At 35.9% G+C, this 18,376-nt stretch overlaps 1 protein-coding gene across 1 annotated transcript in view; it reads right to left on the bottom strand.

Annotated features, from left to right (window-relative positions):
- Positions 1 to 18,376, bottom strand: part of Prp5 (pre-mRNA processing factor 5) — a 96,882-nt gene that overhangs the window by 29,078 nt on the left and 49,428 nt on the right. The window contains 2 exon segments of the mRNA XM_076507836.1: positions 2,164 to 2,364; positions 17,660 to 17,835. Coding sequence (XP_076363951.1) covers positions 2,164 to 2,364; positions 17,660 to 17,835 — 377 coding nt within the window.

Raw genomic sequence — 18,376 nt, 5'->3', positions numbered from 1 at the left:
TTCTTAAAAGGGAATCACATGAAAAAGATCTAATGTAGAAATTAAAAAACTTAAATGGCATTAAAAAGATTAATGGCCTTTAAAAAACTAAAAACATTACCAAGGTGAACAGTGTCACCATCTCCAATAACACTGTCTAACATTATGGATAAACCTAGGGACAGAACATGTTTTAAAATGGTGCTGTCCTTGAGAGTCACAATGATGGCAAGACAGTAAAATGTGGCTTATTGTAACCTGAGTGTTACACAGACAACACACTGATGCATCAGTTCCAGATAAGAGAAAACAATGAGTTAAAAACTGTGAACAATGCATAGTCTAATTGGAACAACTTCCTCTTTCTGATCCTTATGGAGGCAAGATGGTCAAAGTCCAATACAGGGGTTTATTTGGAAAAGCTTGTTTTCATATTGCTCACTCCAACTTGACTGCCAACTGGCACAGAGCCAAACCTTGAATACAGGACCACGTATGGAAAAGGCACAGCAATGATAGTGCCAGAGCAGATAGATTTAGCTGCAGTGTCAGCGAGCTTGTTTCTGTGAATACCAACATAGCCCAGTATCCAGAAAACTGGATAGAAGTAGACATTAAAGTGGGACAGTCAGTTTTGAATATCAGTAGGAACAGGGCATGAACTAATGTAAAGTGATTCCAGGGCCAATAGAGAACTAAGTGATTCAGTATAAATTGTGCAGTTTGAGTACTGCTTACCTCTTATGTGATCCAGGGAAAGAGAAATGGCCTACAGTTCAGCAGTGAAAACAGAAGCTGTAGAGGGGATTCTGCACGCAACCCCCAAACCACTACAAACCATGGCAGAGCCCACACAGTCACCTGATTTTGAACCATCTGTATAAGTAGGAATGGAAGGATGGTTCAAAAGATGTGCAGCAAATAACAGACAATATTTCCAATTGGGAGTGTCTGCTTTTCTCAGATGACTTAATGATAGGTCACATTTGGGGACTGTAAGAAGCCAGGGTGGGATGGATTGACCAGTGGATACAGCAATGTTATCCAAGGACAGACCCAATTCATCCAACTGCACCTGGATACAAAGGCCAAAAGGAGTAATGGCAGATTGTCTGTTCTGAAAAAGTATGCCCCAAAGAGGAAGAAAAACACAACCCCAGGTGGGATGCTTTATATATTTTTAAGTGTTTTTGAGTAAAAATGTCAAATATCTGTATGTTTAATTGTATATGTTTATCTTATTAACTATCTCCACACACTAGATCACACAAATGACTCTACATCTGCCATATATAATAATTTTTATAATTCTAAATATACTATATACCTCTTCATAAAAGTTGGCAATATATGGTACATTTACAAGTCTTTTGTACAAAAAATAATTAGCAATTATATCTAGAAAGTAAAGTGAAAAGATGCAAGATGTGAAACAAAATTAATGGCACCATTTTTACCTTTACTTTGACCATAATTTTGATTTAGAAGATCCAAATTATTTATCTACAATAGTTTAACCTTTTCACATCTGCTAACTTCTAATTTTATTGTTTTGTTGCTGTAGTCGCACCAACTGAATCAGTAAGGCTCACACTGAGATCAATAAATCAGAGAATTACTGGAAATGTGCTCGGCAGACACAGTGTGTTTGTAATACTGTTCTTATACACTCTAACTCTTGAAAATCCCCAAGAAACTAAAAATATAATAGAAAAATAAATTGTTTATAATATAACCATGTTCTACTGGCTTGAAGGCATTCATACATAACTGTCGTTGTAACAAATATCTTATATAAGTAGTATTCTGACTCACTACTATGTTTGTTGTGTACTAGCTGGTTTGATAAGTTTGAATTTAATGAAAGTGTCATTAGCATAGGATACAGCACATACATTGGCTAAAATATTATTACTACAAATTTTCTAATTCCTGAAAACCCCTAAAGGATTAGATATAGAACACAGAGTTAGAAAATATAACAGGCCTCATACTAACACCTAATGACAAGTTAGTCAACTGTAGTAATGCTTCACTAGCATGTAAAAAGTCATGTACACCATAATAATTGTAATATGCTTGACTATTAAATTACTGACACTGCAAGACATTAATTTTATTAAATCAAATCATTTTAGTTTAAGGTGCAATAAAACTGTAATAGTCTTAAAATAATTAACTTACCACTATTTGCAGCTAACATGTCAATCATTCGACCAGGAGTGCAAACTATGATCTCAGCACCTCGTTTTAATTCAGCAATCTGTTCCGAGATACCTGTACCCCCATAAACACAAACAGCACGTAGTCCCAAACTTTTTGTGAACTTTTTACATTCTTTTGTTATCTGCATAGCAAGTTCTCTTGTGGGTGTCATTACTATTCCTGAAAAATAAACACACACAGATTAATCATAATATTTTCATAACAACAGCAGTATGATACACATTCTAATTCTTACTTTTATTTTTGCTATAATCTTCTAAATTATTATGACTTTTCTTACCATTTGAAATTGAGAATAAGTTTCCAATACAGTGCATGAATAATTTTATAAAACGTGTCCATGCAGTGCTATATAGCTTAGCTATACTGAAAATACCCTAAAAATTTCATCTGAAACATATTCTTTACTAATACATAACATCCATCAATAATTTATGCTCAAAAGGTTCAACAACCTACTTGTCTGTTATGCTTTAATTAAAATCCAAATTTTTTTTTAAAGTTATATCTGGTTGTTTGATTGATTGATTGATTTAGTGTTTTATGGCACAAAGCAGCGAGTCTATCTGCGCCAGACATTAGGTAAAAATGTAAAAAAAAATAAAAATAAATAAATAAATGTATTAATAGACACAAATGGAAATGAAGGTAAAACAAAAAAGTATAAAACCAATGTTGACACCTAGTCTACAATGTTAAGATAGAAAGCAGAGTATAAGAAGTTGTAAGGTATTTACTCTAGCAAAAAGGTAATGATCATAACCCGCCAGGAAGATTAACAGGTAAGTTCAAGAACCACCGTCAATCACCTACAGTTGGCCTTTCCAGTCCTGGTTCTGGGTTATGTGTCATAGCAGCTATTATCAAAATGTAAAAGAATAAAAGTTTTAAAAGACACTTCGCAAAATCGTAATAATGAGTAGCCAAATGTCCAGTAAAAAGATAAAAGTCAAGTAAATGGAGTAAAATTTGTAAAAGTAAATGAAGGTAAAAACAAAACAGCAATTAAAACAGAAAATGGTGTAAAAACCAATGGTGACATACAGTCTTCAAAGTTGTAAAATATTTACTCTAGAAAAATGTTAATGATCATAACCCGCAAGGAAGACTAACAGGTAAGTTCAAGAACCACCGTAAATCACCTGAAGTTGGCCTTTCCAGTCCTGGTTCCGGGTTATGTGTCATAGCAGCTAGTATCAAAATGTAAAAGAATAAAAGTTTTAAAAGACACTCCATAAAATCGTAATAATGAGTAGCCAAATGTCCAGTAAAAGATAAAAGTCAAGTAAATGGAGTAAAATTTGTAAAAGTAATTAAAGATAAAAGCAAAACGGCAATTAAAACAGAAAATGGCGTAAAAACCAATGTTGACATCCAGTCAACAAAGTTGTAAAGAACTACCTGTAGCAAAATGGTAATGATCGTAACCCGCCAGGAAGACTAACAGGTAAGTATAAAAACCACCGTCAGTCACCTGAAGTTGGTCTTTCCAGTCCTGGTTCTGGGTTATGAGTCAATATGGCCAGTACTAAAAAGTTAAGTAGTAAAAGTGTGAAATGATATGCAGCAAAAGTATAATAACAACTCGCCAGGATGACTAACGAGTAGTTCAAACGGATAGTTCAAACAGGAGCGTTAGTCACCTGAAGTTGGCCTTTCCAGTCCTGGTGTCGAGTTATTTAATGTTCTGGCCATTGTCCAATGTCAAATTGAAGGAGAGAGATAAAACTGTAAAAAAGGAACCACAATTAAAAAGGTGTAATGAATAAATATGCAACACTTAAATGAGATTAAAAAGGTTAATGGCCATTAAAAAATTAAAAACATTATCAAGGTGGACAGAGTCACCATCACCAATAACTCTGTCCAATGTTACAGATTGACCCTGGGAAAAAAATGTTTAAAATATTGCCGTCGTTGAGAATTGTAACGATGGCAAGAAAGTAAAACGTGGCTGATAGTGATTTGAGTGTTACACAAACTACACATTGGTGCATCAGTTCCAGATAAAAGAAAATGATGAGTTAAAAAACTGTGACCAATGCGTAGCCTAGTGAGAACAACTTCCTCCTTCCGAACTTTACGGAAGCTAGATGGCCAAAGTCCAATTTTGGGTTTGATTTGAAAAAGTTTGTTGTCACGTTGCTCATTCCAAGTGGACTGCCAGCTGGCACGGAGCCAAGCCTTGAAGACAACACCATAGTCCATGTACGGAATAGGCATAGGAATGATGGTGCTGAAGCAAACATATTTTGCTGCCATGTCTGCAAGCTCGTTCCCGCGAATACCAACATGGCCTGGTATCCAGAAAAACTGGATTGAAGTAGCTGCTAATGAGAAATGGGCCAGTCGGTTTCGAATATCAGCAAGAATAGGATGTGAGCTAACGTGTAGCGATTCCAAGGCAAGTATAGAACTAAGCGAATCAGTATAAATAGTGCAGTTGGAGTACTGCTCAGCTGCAATATAATCCAGGGCAAGAGATATGGCATACAGTTCAGCAGTGAACACAGAAGCTGTAGAAGGGATTCTGCGTGCAACTAATGACCCATAGCAAACCATAGCAGAGCCCACTGAATTACCTGATTTGGAACCATCTGTATAAATGGGAACTGAATGATTGTTTGAAAGATATTCATTGAATAAAAGACGGTACTTCCAATCTGGAGTATCTGCCTTTTTAGGTGACTGAAAGAAAGGTCACATTTGGGGGCTGTAATAAGCCATGGTGGGATGGGCCGACCTGTGGAATCTGCAATGTTATCCAAGGACAGACCCAATTCATCCAATTGTCTGTTCTGAAAAAGTACTGCCCACCGAGGAAGGAAAACACATTTCCAGGTGGGATGCTTTGGTAAGGAATGAAGTTTCGAAGTATATTGTAAAGATAGTTGCAAACGGCGAAGGTGTAAAGAAGGTTCATGAGATTCAATGTATATACTTTGAACTGGAGAGGTACGGAAAGCTCCAGTGCAGAGTCGAAGTCCTTGGTGATGAACGGGGTCCAGCATCTTTAAGGCCGAGGGTCTGGCAGAGCCATAGACCATTGATCCATAATCGAGTTTCGATCTAATAAGAGCACGATATACCTTTAACAGCGATCTGTCCCCCAACTGATAGAAGAGAGAACACGGAGGATGTTCAGTGCTCTTGTGCATTTGACCCGAAGCTGCTTTAAGTATGGTATAAAGGTCAGTTTACTATCAAAAATAAGCCCCAAGAACTTGGTCTCCGGGACCACTGGCAGCAAAACTTCACCGATATGAAGTTCAGGATCAGGGTGAATACCCCATCGATGGCAAAAGTGCAGGCATACAGTTTTGGAGAGAGAGAAATTAAAGCCGTTCGCCAGAGTCCACTTCCGTACACAATTGAGGGCGGTTTGTAGTTGCCGCTCAATATATCTCATGTTTGATGACTGACATGAGATGTGAAAGTCGTCGACATACAGCCCATTCGCAACAGTGAGAGGGAGTTGTTCAGTGATGGCATTTATCTTTATGCTGAAGAGTATAACACTCAATACACAGCCTTGAGGGACTCCAAGTTCCTGTACAAAAGAACGGGAAAGTGTCAAACCCACAAGAACTTGGAATCTCCTGTCCATTAAAAAATTTTTAATAAACATGGGTAGATGGCCACGTAACCCATATGTATGGAGGTCTCGCAAAACGCCATACCTCCATGTTGTGTCGTAAGCCTTCTCTATGTCAAAGAATATTGATACAAGATGTTGGCGGTTGAGAAAGGCTTCTCTGATAGATGTTTCAAGACGAATTAGGTGGTCTGTGGTGGAGTGCTGTCGACGGAACCCACACTGGGTGGGTGAGAGGAGGTTGTTTGATTCAAGGAACCAAACAAGACGAGCATTAACCATCCTTTCTAATGTCTTACAGAGACAGCTCGTCAAATCAATTGGACGGTAGTTTGAAGGAATCTTGGGATCTTTCCCTGGCTTAGAGAAAGGTAAAATAATAGCCTGGTGCCAGGCATCAGGAAAAACATTCTCCTGCCAGATCCGGTTGAAAACAATCAGAAGGACATCAAGAGAAGCAGGAGATAGATGGTGCAGCATGTCATAATGAATATCATCAGGTCCAACAGACGTACTGGCAGACCGATGAAGGGCCATTTTTAGTTCCACCAGGGTAAAGGGACAATTATAGTCAAAGAAACAGTCAGTTCGAAAGGAAAGAGGTGATCACTCTGCCCGAGTCTTGATGGCCAGGAAGGTGGAGGAACGAGCAGAAGTGCTAGATACCTGGCAAAAGCTTTCACCTAGAGTGTGAGCGATGTTCAGAACATCAGTCACCTCCTGACCATCTGAGAGTAAGATCGAGAGGGGGATAGAATTGTAGTGTCCATTAACCTTTCGAATCCTGTCCCATATGATCTTGGAACTGGTGGTAGAAGATATACTGGTTGTGAACATAATCCAAGATTCCTTCTGGCTGTGACGTCCTACCCAAGAAGCATGTGCACGAGCCCGTTGGAAAGAAACCCGGTTTGAAAGTGTGGGATATCTACGAAAAGTATCCCAGGCCCGCTTTTGAGCCTTCCGTGCTAAGTGGCAAGCAGGATTCCACCACGGACGAGGATATCGTGGAAAACGTGTCGAGGTTTTAGGAATACACTGAGCAGCTGCATGTGTAATACAGTCAGTTACCGCTGCTACACAGTCGTCTATTGATGGCTGATTTACGATGGCAGGATCAAGTTCTGCGAGAGCAGTGAAAGTGGACCAGTCTGCCTGATCCAGCTTCCACCGGGGCACGCGGGTAGGGTGGCATCGACCACGGCCAGTCTCTCTCAAAAGGATCGGAAAATAATCACTGCCTAGTGGATTACTGTCAACCCTCCATGAAAAATGGGAGAATAATGAAGGGGAGCAAACTAAGAGATCAATAGTGGTAAAGGACTGACTAGGTGCATGAAAGTAAGTGGAAGAACCAGTATTGAAAAGAGAAAGATTGTGATCAGAGAGCATCCGCTCTACAGATCGGCCCCTCCCATCAATAATAGCACTTCCCCAGAGGGGATGATGTCCATTAAAATCCCCTAGGATTAGAAATGGAGATGGCAATTGTTCAACGAGAGCATCAAGATCTGATTGATCATATGTCTTTCCAGAGGACAGGTACAGAGAACAAACAGTGATAGTATGACCCAAGGAAACACGGATGGCTACAACCTCCAAGGGTGTGTTGAGTGACAAAGACAGGGTGGGCACGTGTTGATCAACCAACAGTGCCACCCCTCCATGTACTCGACCATCACACAACCTGTCATTTCTGTACAGAGAAAACTGCCGAATGGAGACAGTATCAGCAGTTTTGAGAAGTGTTTCTTGTAAAGAAAGACAAACAGGATGGTAGGAAGCAATCAGCGTTTTGATATCATCCAGATTAGAACGTAAACCTCGACAGTTCCATTGTATCAAGGTGGCCATTTTTAAGAACGGGTAGGTGAAGTGGCTGGAGAACCCTTCGGTTTACGACCACGTCTTTTTTCTTTACTGTCTTTAGTCGGAGGAGGTCGATCAACCTCCATGCATCCTGCTCTGTGTCGGGTGGGCAGGTTTTTGTTATTGGAAGGGGAATCCAGTGACTGAAAACGCGAACGAATAATTGTTTTGTCTCTTGTGGTGGGAGAAAAAGATGTATCAGAAGAAATGCCTGTATTTGAAACTGAAGGACGTGGATCTTGAAGTTTGTTGGAAGGTATGGGAGGAACAGAGATAGGTGTGGAAGTCGATTCATCAACCTTTTTAACCACGGAGGTCAAAAGGCTTTTCATTTGTTTTGAAAACGATTATCTTGGAGGCACAGAGAGATCTGTCTGCACTCCCACTGTAGTTGTGGAATGAAGTGCAGCAGCATATGTCCGAGATGGAGTTGTGGACAGCAATTTCCGAGCCTCAGGATAACTAATGTTATGTGTCGTTTTCAAACGCTGCACCTCTTTTTCCTCCAACCATTTTGGGCAAAAATGAAAGTAAGAGGGGTGAGAACCATTGCAGTTTACACAATGTGGGTTCATGTCACAGTCATAAACATCATGGTCCTTGCCTCCACAACGAGCACATGTCAGGGAACCACGACAAGATGTCTTTGAGTGGCCGAATCTCTGACATTGGAAACATCGAAGAGGGTTTGGTATGTATGGCGAACCCTGCAAATGAGATAACCTGCCTTGATGGTGGCAGGTGCGTGGTGAAGTAAATGTTAAAACGAGGGTATTTGTTGGCAGTGTAATTCCATCTTTGCGGTGGAGATGCCTCACTGCAGAAACTCCTTGAGTGGAGAGACCAGCGAGAATCTCTGACTGGGGACGTTCTTCAAATCCCTTTCAACAATAACTCCTCGTGAAGAATTCAAGGTAGCATGGGGTGTAACCTCAATAGGTATATCCCCAATTGCCTTTGAATTCAAGAGGAGTTCACTGTGTTGGGATGTGGATGTTTCAACCAATATGTCACCAGATCGAAGTTTCTTTACTGATTTTGGAGAGCCAGCAAGTCCCTCTAGTCCCTTTTGAATAAAAAAAGGGGACATTTGCCCTAAAGGTTTTCGAAAGAGAATGTAATATAAGAAAATGTGTGTTACTGATGTTGAAGATTGCTGTTCTGAGTATTCAAGACGTGGTCGCTACCCATTGACTGTTTTTTTACAATTTTATTTAAATTTTTTAGAGGATCCATAGGAAAAGGAAAAAATCTCGGTACCCACTGACCCCACCCACCATGGAGCCCTACAAGGGGACGCACTACAAAGTCACGCAAGGACAATGCAGCAACGCCAGGGTTTCGTGTGCACTATACCCAAACACCAGCATCAGGCACAATGTCCACAACACCCGTTGAGAACTTCCAACACTGGTACTTGGTTGACTCTAGCCCAAGTGGACCAGCCGATTGACCCAAGGGGGGCCAACCAAAGGCCGCCCATCTACAGGAATTCGAGGCCAAAGTGGTGTGTTAGGGTTGGACCCCTCAACCACCAGGATCCTCTCCTCCCCTTCACGGGTCGCCAAGCATGGCAAACACGTGGGTGGATGTTTAGATCCCAGAGAAGGTAACCAGATAGAACAGAACCTTCCCTGGGAGGTCCCCTCACCACGTACAGGAATCCATATGGAGGGGGTTATATCTGGAAGATCAGTTGTTAATCAAAGCTGAGTAATCAAACTTAGTGCTCAAACAATTATTCAAAACAAAGAACACAGTTTTTAGTCTAAACTCCAGAGTACCATCGTAAATTCTGCTTAAAATTAGAAAATGAAGTGTCTGATGGGTTTTCATAAAAATATGAAAGCATTTTTAAAAATAATAGAAAACATTTCATTGTTTCATACCAAACAAACACTTCAAACTCTTTAACTTAAAAAAATAAAAAATTAAAAGCACAGATTAGTATTACTTTGCTACTGATCACTTTAATAATGTCTATTATTCTACAACTAACCACTTTTATAATATGTACTCTGCTACTTACCAATTTTACAGCCAATACTTAGGTAATTATTACAAGTAACCACCACTCTGCTACTTATTTCTTTGATAACCATAACTCTGCTAGTTTAACATTACTATAATGTCACTATTACTTTGTAATTAAGCACAAAGGTACACAATGAGCTATTTGTGCTCTGCCCACAATGGGTATCAAAACCTGGTTTCTGGTGTCATAAGATTGGAGATGTACTGTTATATCACTGTGCTACATATCACTCTGATAACCATAGCTTTACTACTTAGGCATTTATTTACTATAGTTACTACCCCTGATATTTATGACTTTGATAATGTGCAACTAATACACTGCTTTTTACTTCTCTGATAATGACACCTCTGCTACTTTAAAATTATTAATATGTAACTACTTCTCTACTGATTGCTCAGATGATCATAACTCTGCTATTTTAACATTACTTTAACAATGTTATTAATTTTTACCCTAAAACTTTATTTGTAAGTGGCTTAAATAAATATTCATAATAATTACAATTAACTTGCTTAAACCTACACATGAGGATGGTCCATCAGAGAATTAACATCTGTAAGATTTACTATAATTTCAAACTTACAAAATACAGTTAATGTCACTATTACTTTGTTTGTAATTAAGCACAAAGCTACACAAAGGGCTATCTATGCTCTGCCCACCTCAGGTATCAATATCTGGTTTCTAGTAATATGACTGCAGACGTAACACTGTGAAAACAGATGTTTACAAAATGTATCTTTATGAAATCTGTCAACATTTTATTAACAAAAGAAGTTAAGATTTATAACAAAACTTTGATTAAAGTTTGATCTGCAAATTTACTGAGTGCCAGATGCTTTTCACTTAAATTTTTTTTCATCTTGTACTTCTCATATTTCATTTCAATAATCTCTAAAACCTTATAAATGAAAATTAAAACATCAAAAAAATATGTACACACATATACATACAATGTCTAAAACACTATTATGCCTATCATCTCTCTGCTGGCCTGATGAGTACTAGTATCAGGTTTGAAACCTTGTAAGCACTGAACATGGCAGATGTAGTACAATTCAAATGTTATAAAATATTCTTCTTTGCTTTCACTTATAGAATTTTAGAATAACTTCTACTGTGTTACTTATCACTATATGTTACTTACTGCTTTGTTAATCATTATACTGCTACTTTCTTTGCTTTGATGCATTAATCTCACACATACTTTGACAGCTATTACTCTGATATTTATCACTATGATACTCTTTGTTCTGCTACTTGTTACTTGGATATTCATAACTTTGCTACTTGTCACATCAACATCCATTTACTCTGCTTCCTGGATGTTACTTTGATATAATTATCATCCTGTTACTTAAATATTATCCTGGGCCAATCAAAACAAAAGTGAACAGTATAATTATTAATTTGAATAACTTGTTTATTGGTCATTTGTACAAAAAATTTCACTTTCCCAAACAAAACAAGACAGGTCTATGCAGTTTTTAAACAACACAACCAAATTGTTTTTCTTATAGTGAACTTTTCATTGACTCGTTGAGAAAATTAAGTCTTCCAAAAGCTTCACCTACTGTACTACATACAGGTATGACAGAAAGTGTTCGTACCCCTGCATCCCAAGTAGTTTTTTGCTCATACCTTAAAAAGTATCACAATTAAGCTAATAGACGTATAGTATATTATATATATTATACTAACACACATATACATAAATTTTTATGTAAATCAAATGACAAATAAACTGGTTATAAACAAACACCCAAAAATAGGAGGAGCAGAAAGTGTTTGTACATTTCAACACATGTGAAAAAACTGATATTCCTGTAAAAATTTTGTTTAGTTTGGCAAATAAACAACATTATATCATTCCAGAACTAGACACTAGGTTCATAATTATTGGAATTTAGCCAGCAAAACATTTACTTCCAGCAATTTAGCGCCATCTCCATCATTATCTGCTTGGTCATCATGGCAAACAGAAAGCAACTGTCCACTGATTTAAAAAAACGAATTATTGTAAAATACAAGTCTTGTGTGTCTCTTTTTGGTATTGTTACACAACTTAATGTGCCAAAATCTACTGTTCAAAGCATAATTCCCAGTTTAAGCTTACAGGATCAACTGCTAACCTCCCTCGTTCTGGAGGCCCCTCCAAAATTTCAGAGAGAACCAGCAGGAAGGTTCTCAGAGAAGTTAGTAGGAACCCTCGTTTAACACGTAATGACATACAGAAACTGGTAAGGGAAACTGGGGTTGAAATAAGCACCTCTGCAGTTACGAACATGTTACGTTCTTCTGGGTTCAAAGCATGCCGTCCTCGTAGAACTCCATATTTAAAGCCATATTCATTTAGTAGCACGATTGAGGTATGCAAGAAAGCATGTAGATAAACCCTTTACCTATTGGAAGAGTATTCTTTGGTCACATGAGACTAAAATTGAGCTTTTTGGCAACAATGAAGTTTACAATGTTTTCCGTAAGAAGGGGGAACAAAATCTTCCAAAGAACACCGTCCCTACAGTTAAACACGGAAGTGGCTTGATCATGCTATGGGGTTCCTTCAGCTCTTCTGGTGTAGGCAGCCTTCACCACATCAACGAAATCATGAAAAAAGAAGAATACGTTAATATATTAGGCACTTATATCAAGAATGATGCTCAGAACTTGCGGCTTGGGCATCATTGGATCTTCCAGCGTGACAATGACCCTAAGCACATATCAAAATATGTGCAATCCTGGTTGCAGAGGACCCATATAAGCATTCTGGAGTGGCTATCAGAGTCACCCAATCTCAACCCAATTGAAAACATTTGGCATGAGTTGAAGACCAGGTTTCATCAGCATCATCTGAAAAACTTGCAAGAGTTGAAGGCCTTCTTTAAAGAAGAATGGAAGAAAATACCAGTCAAGTACTGTCAAACTATCATGGAGGGCTATGAGGAGAGATTACACCAAATAATTCACCTGTAAAGCTACACAACTGACCATTAAAGTAGATGCACAAACACTTTCTGTCCCTCCTATGTTTGGTTGTTTGTAAACGGTTTATTTATCATTAAATTTACATAAAAATTTATGTAGATGTGTGTAAGTATAATATTTATAATATATTATACTTTCATTATCATAATCATGATACTTTTTAAGTTATGAGGAAAAAACTACTCACGACGCAGTGGTATGAATACTTTCTGTCGTAACTGTATATATAATTCTTAATCAAAACTGAAGAAAACTGCTTATACAAGGTTTTATCAAACAATGGTAATGCATACAGTGCCCTCTCTATGAAATAATTTCCAAAATAAACAGCTATAGAACAAATGTTTTTCCACAAACATTAACATAATTCTGATACATATAAAAATATTTTAATTATTCACAAAACTATCCCTTGCCCAAATTTCAAATGATTAAGCAAAATTAAAAATACATAAAGAAAACAATTCACACTGTTTATGTCTATAGTTCACTCCCAATCAAACCAGTAAATCTGTCGTTTTTTTGAGTAACTTTCTTTGAAGCACTTGGTCTTTCACCACAGGCAGGATTGAAGTGAATGCCAGTGCTTTTGAGCAATGGGTATGGTCTTCATCAGTTTCACCTGGAATGTCAGCTCCTTTGCCATTTTCCAGACCTCTGGTATTTCTTGTTCCAAGAACACAGTACCTTCACAGCCAATTCACAAGGATCACCTAAGCCTCTTTTGGTAATCCCTATTTATCTAGCATGTGACATCTGAAAGCTGTTCCTCTGCAGCTTTGAAAACTTCCCTTTCTTCCTATAAAATGTATGAAAACAACTAAGACCTCCGGCATCAAACTAATGTGAATGTGGCTTGACATGATAGTAATACTCCCTTGTCTTTCTTGTTAAGATAAGGTTTTCCTTCTTGCATGTTGGTATCTTTCTGCTAGCTGTTCCTACAGATTCCTCTCATAGTTATAAATATTATCTGGCATTCAGTGGTCTTCTGATGATCATATCTACTGACAGTCAATGTTATTGTCCCACATTATGGTTGGAGTACAGCCTTTTGCTTCATATGTACAGTAGACCCTTAGGCTATGAACAATATTAGTTAATTTAATAACCCAACTGATATTATATTCTTCACTAAATTTTGCAACTTTCAAATTGATTCATTCTATCATTCCTTTTAACTGAGAGTGTGATAGTGTTAGGCTGGTTTTCTTTATTTCCAGTAATTCATAGCATTCCTTAACCCTATTACTACCAGCTACTAATTTTAAGTTGGAAACATCACTTTCTTCACATTTCATTCCAAAAATAAAACCAGTGGATGAAATTGTTCTTGTGAGTTTAAACTTTCTTAAAAGTATGCAGCTTTAGAAAATAATACAATTTGGATTTTTTCTTGTATTTTGTAATAAAAAAAATTTCTTATCTAACTCTCTCAATGCAGGTTTGGTTGATATGACTGATCATGTGACCTCTTTGGACCCATTTAAAATCTTTATTATAAATTTGATACTATTAATGTTTAACATATCATATATCTTCAAAATATTTAAAACTATTTTTGCAAACATCATCTTTCACATACAAAATGTCATATTTTTATTGTAGTATTTTAAATGAACTAATTACAAATAAGCCAAGTATTTGTTTTAGATAGTCTGTGTTTAGTGATTTTCCTGTGAAGCTTAAAAATGTTTTTCTTCATCTCCAAAATCTGAAAGTTAATTTGGTAATTTCTAAAACTTCTTAGATATATTTAAAACAACTGCTTTTAGTAAAATTTTAAACTGTTATTTTCTCTATTCTTACTCTATAGGGTTGGTAAACTTGAATGACCTTGTAACCACCAAAACAAAACAAAAAATCAAAATAAATTTAAGTTACCCTTTTTTTCTTTCTCGAATGACTTCAGGTTGTGACATGAAACTACATTCTCTTTACCTAGGTAGCTTTAAACTCGTAAAGGTATACATCAATTTCAAATTAACAATATAATATAATACACCATTGAAGAGATGAAAACCATGTCTTTCTATTGGATAGAGATAATACAGAATTAAATGTAAGAAAGAACTATTAACAAATCCAGAAAGTAAGGATATGACAAGAGGGTTCCAATTTTCTATTGGATAACTCTTTATCTAAATAAAATTAAAAGCTATAAAAATTATGGCTAGTCTGATCAACGAGATTTCATAATGAGTAAATTTACATTGAAGTACAAAGTTACTGAAGGGGTGACAGGTAAAATAAAGAGAAGATTCCCTTTGAAACAAACTAATTAATATTTAAATAAGATAATTCAAATTACAACAACCTTATAATATTACTTTCACTTACATATACTGATAGTAAAGTAGTTTAATTAAATTTTTAATGTAGTGCAGTACCATATACAGAAACAAAATTTAAAAATGGCACCAGAGGCAATGTGGTTAAATATAAATACTGCTGATTTAAAGTTTCTCTACTGGTTAGTATGAAACCTAATCAATGAACATTTTTGTCACTACAGCTACTTTTCTATTTGGAATTAAATAAGCTTCTGGCTATTTTGTAAGATAATCTATAGATACTAGTTTCTATGTATTTCCAATCAGTTTTTAGCATTGGCCCCACGGCACAGGTTGCTGTTGTTTCCAATGCTGCTACAGTCAGGATCAGTTTGAGTGTTGCTCTCCTAGATTTAGATGGTCCCAACACATACATTACATGCTTAACACTATTCCTCAACAACTCTTTTCACACATTCCAATAAAAGTTTTCAAAATGTTGATCAAGTAACTTTTGGACATTATCTGGCAAAATGGCTGTTTGCACTGACTCGGGAATGATTTATTGCCAATACCCTTTTGTTTTGGGTTTCCCACATTCTTTGTAGTATACTAGATTATAGGTGCAACATGTTCCACTGAGATCAATATGATTTGGTCTCAGGGCTTGTGTAAAATATCATCTGCCATGGTGCTCTTCTGGTGACTGCTCAAAATGGGGGATAATGAATCTTAATATTAGAATTATTTTTCTGTTCTTCAAACAACTTCATATCTGAATCACTATTTCTAGAAGCAGAGTTGTTGGCAACAACATAGCATACAAGATATCAAAATCACAATGGGCAGTATAGTGGGGTATAACAACTGAAGCAAGCAACATATAATTCATACCAGTGATTAAGTAGACAGAGAACAGAAATCATGTTGGGATAAAGTCAAAGTGTGAAAGGAGGTTAATGTTTTGGAATAGAACACAAACATCTAGTACACTACTTTTAATAAACCTTAATGTGTCTCAAAGTAGTTATTCTTCACGTCTCTTGAAGTAGTTATTCTTCACGTCTCTTGAAGTAGTTATTCTTCACGTCTCTTGAAGTATTTATTCTTCACGTCTCTTGAAGTATTTATTCTTCACGTCTCTTGAAGTATTTATTCTTCATGTCTCTTGTAGTATTTATTCTTCATGTCTCTTGAAGTCTCTGAATGTGTGTCATAACATTTTACTTGCATTGACTTTTTTTCTTACTCCTTCACTTCATACATAAATATAAAAGTTGGTTCCCTAAAGACACTGATTCTATATTGTACAAACAAGTGAATATTGAACTCTTAATTGTTAGTAATCTAATGTTCAATCTATTATTGGTTGGTAATTCCTGTTTCACCCTGTTATTAAGCTTTTTAAAGGAAAACCAATTTGTAAAAAAAATTACTTCAAAGGGTAATGATAACATTGATTATATAAGAATGTTTTATTTAGCTTAAGTAAAATACAGAAAAAAACAAATCAACCTTTGAATACCTCTACAATATTCACAGTAACTTATTTAGTGTTCTACAAAAGGTTTGAGTGCAATATACTAAGCTGTTTTTGTTGTAGGCTGGCAAGAGAATAATAATAATTACAAATGCACCATTTTGAGCAGATGTGTACTTTTGTGCACTTGTATATATGTACCGCTTTAACATTAAAAAAAATTTAGTGTTCCTTAAATTAAATCTTTATCATAAAGGTGTCTTTTGCTTGAACATTTGCAATATTAAGGTTTTGTGCAATTCCTTACAATCCCTATTGAGCCACTGTTGTATTTCATGATAACTAATTTATTAGCTACTGGTACAAAATATTTCACATTCATAAACAATACTAGACATAGCCTAATTATTCAATCTTAATGTTAAATAATCAGTTTCTCTTATACTGGAATCTTCATTGACTCAACAAAGACTACAAGACTCTTAAAAGCTTTGCTTACTGTGCTATATATTTATCTCTTAGTCAAAAATGTTTCTAAGACCTAAAGCTGAAACACTGATTAAATAAGATATCAGAATGTCTAAAATTTATAATAATTTTTTACCAATTGACATTAATTCACAAATTTTATTTACATTAGGTTTTTACCAATGTTAATACATACAGTGCCATCTTTACAAAATCATTTAAACACATAACTAACACAAAATATTTCAACAAGCAGTAATATAATACATGTAAAAATTAAACATTATCTTAACTGCTCACTACAATACTTTGATATAACTATGATTCCATTACATATCACAATCTGATAACCACTACTCTACCACATTAACATTACTTTAATATAACTATTATTTTGCTACTTACCTCTTTGACAGCTATTACTTTGATACAGCTCTGTTAACCATTACCCTGTTAATTTAAACTTTACTTTGTTGTAAACTATTACCCTTCTTTTCACTGCTTTGATAATCATTACTCTGCTACTTATCCTTCTGTTTACAATTACTCTAACATTACTTTAATGTAACTACTACTGCAGTACTTATTACTCTGAAAAACTATTTTTTTTAATGCAACTACTTGTGACAGAAAGATTACAACTCTGATTTATTCTCAGTCCTATGAACTGACAGCAAATGCTCCAATTATAATGATACTCACCCTTTCACAGCATTAACTAGTGTTAAGATGTATTTATTTTTTACCTATTGGTCCGTCTTCAGCTTCTAGTGGATGCTGATCAAGAATATGTCGTAACATTGGCAACAGGAATGCCACAGTTTTGCCAGATCCAGTTTTGGCTATTCCAATAACATCTCGTCCAGACATTATAGCTGGAATAGCTTGTGCTTGAATTGGTGTTGGTTTTTCATAGTTATGCCTGAAATATTCGACAACATCCAGAGACACAAACTAAGACACATAAAACAAACAAAATAAAGAAGTGTTACCAAAAATTATAAATGTGAAAATATGCTTACAACAACTAAAACTGTTGAACTTTTGTACTACTGTAAATTAAAATTATATGCTCCCATGTTCAAACATTTAATATTGACTGATAACACACTGCAATTTTAAATTAAAAAACACAAATGGAGACTTACAGTATGTTATTTGTGATTTATTTGTACAGTTACTAAACTTAGAACTGCATGAAATTTCAAGTCACTTACTGTGCATGTAGCTATTATTAAGTAAACGTTAACTATCATGATAGGTCATGAGTCATCATGTTTGTTCACTTACATTCAAAATCTTATTGAACTACTATTTTATGAATTTATGCCATTAAATTTAAAAGTATAACTAAAACACAAATAAACATTGATTTCTGTGTGTGTAAAATATATAATTATCATTTTTCCCTCAATTTTGACACTATATTACTTTGCTTATACAAACTTTATGGAAAACAATCA

The sequence above is a fragment of the Tachypleus tridentatus genome, chromosome 6 (genome assembly GCF_004210375.1).
Source record: "Tachypleus tridentatus isolate NWPU-2018 chromosome 6, ASM421037v1, whole genome shotgun sequence".
Lineage (NCBI taxonomy): Eukaryota > Metazoa > Arthropoda > Merostomata > Xiphosura > Limulidae > Tachypleus > Tachypleus tridentatus.
Note: the sequence above shows the minus strand (reverse complement) of the source record. Positions and strands in the feature narration are given on the sequence as shown.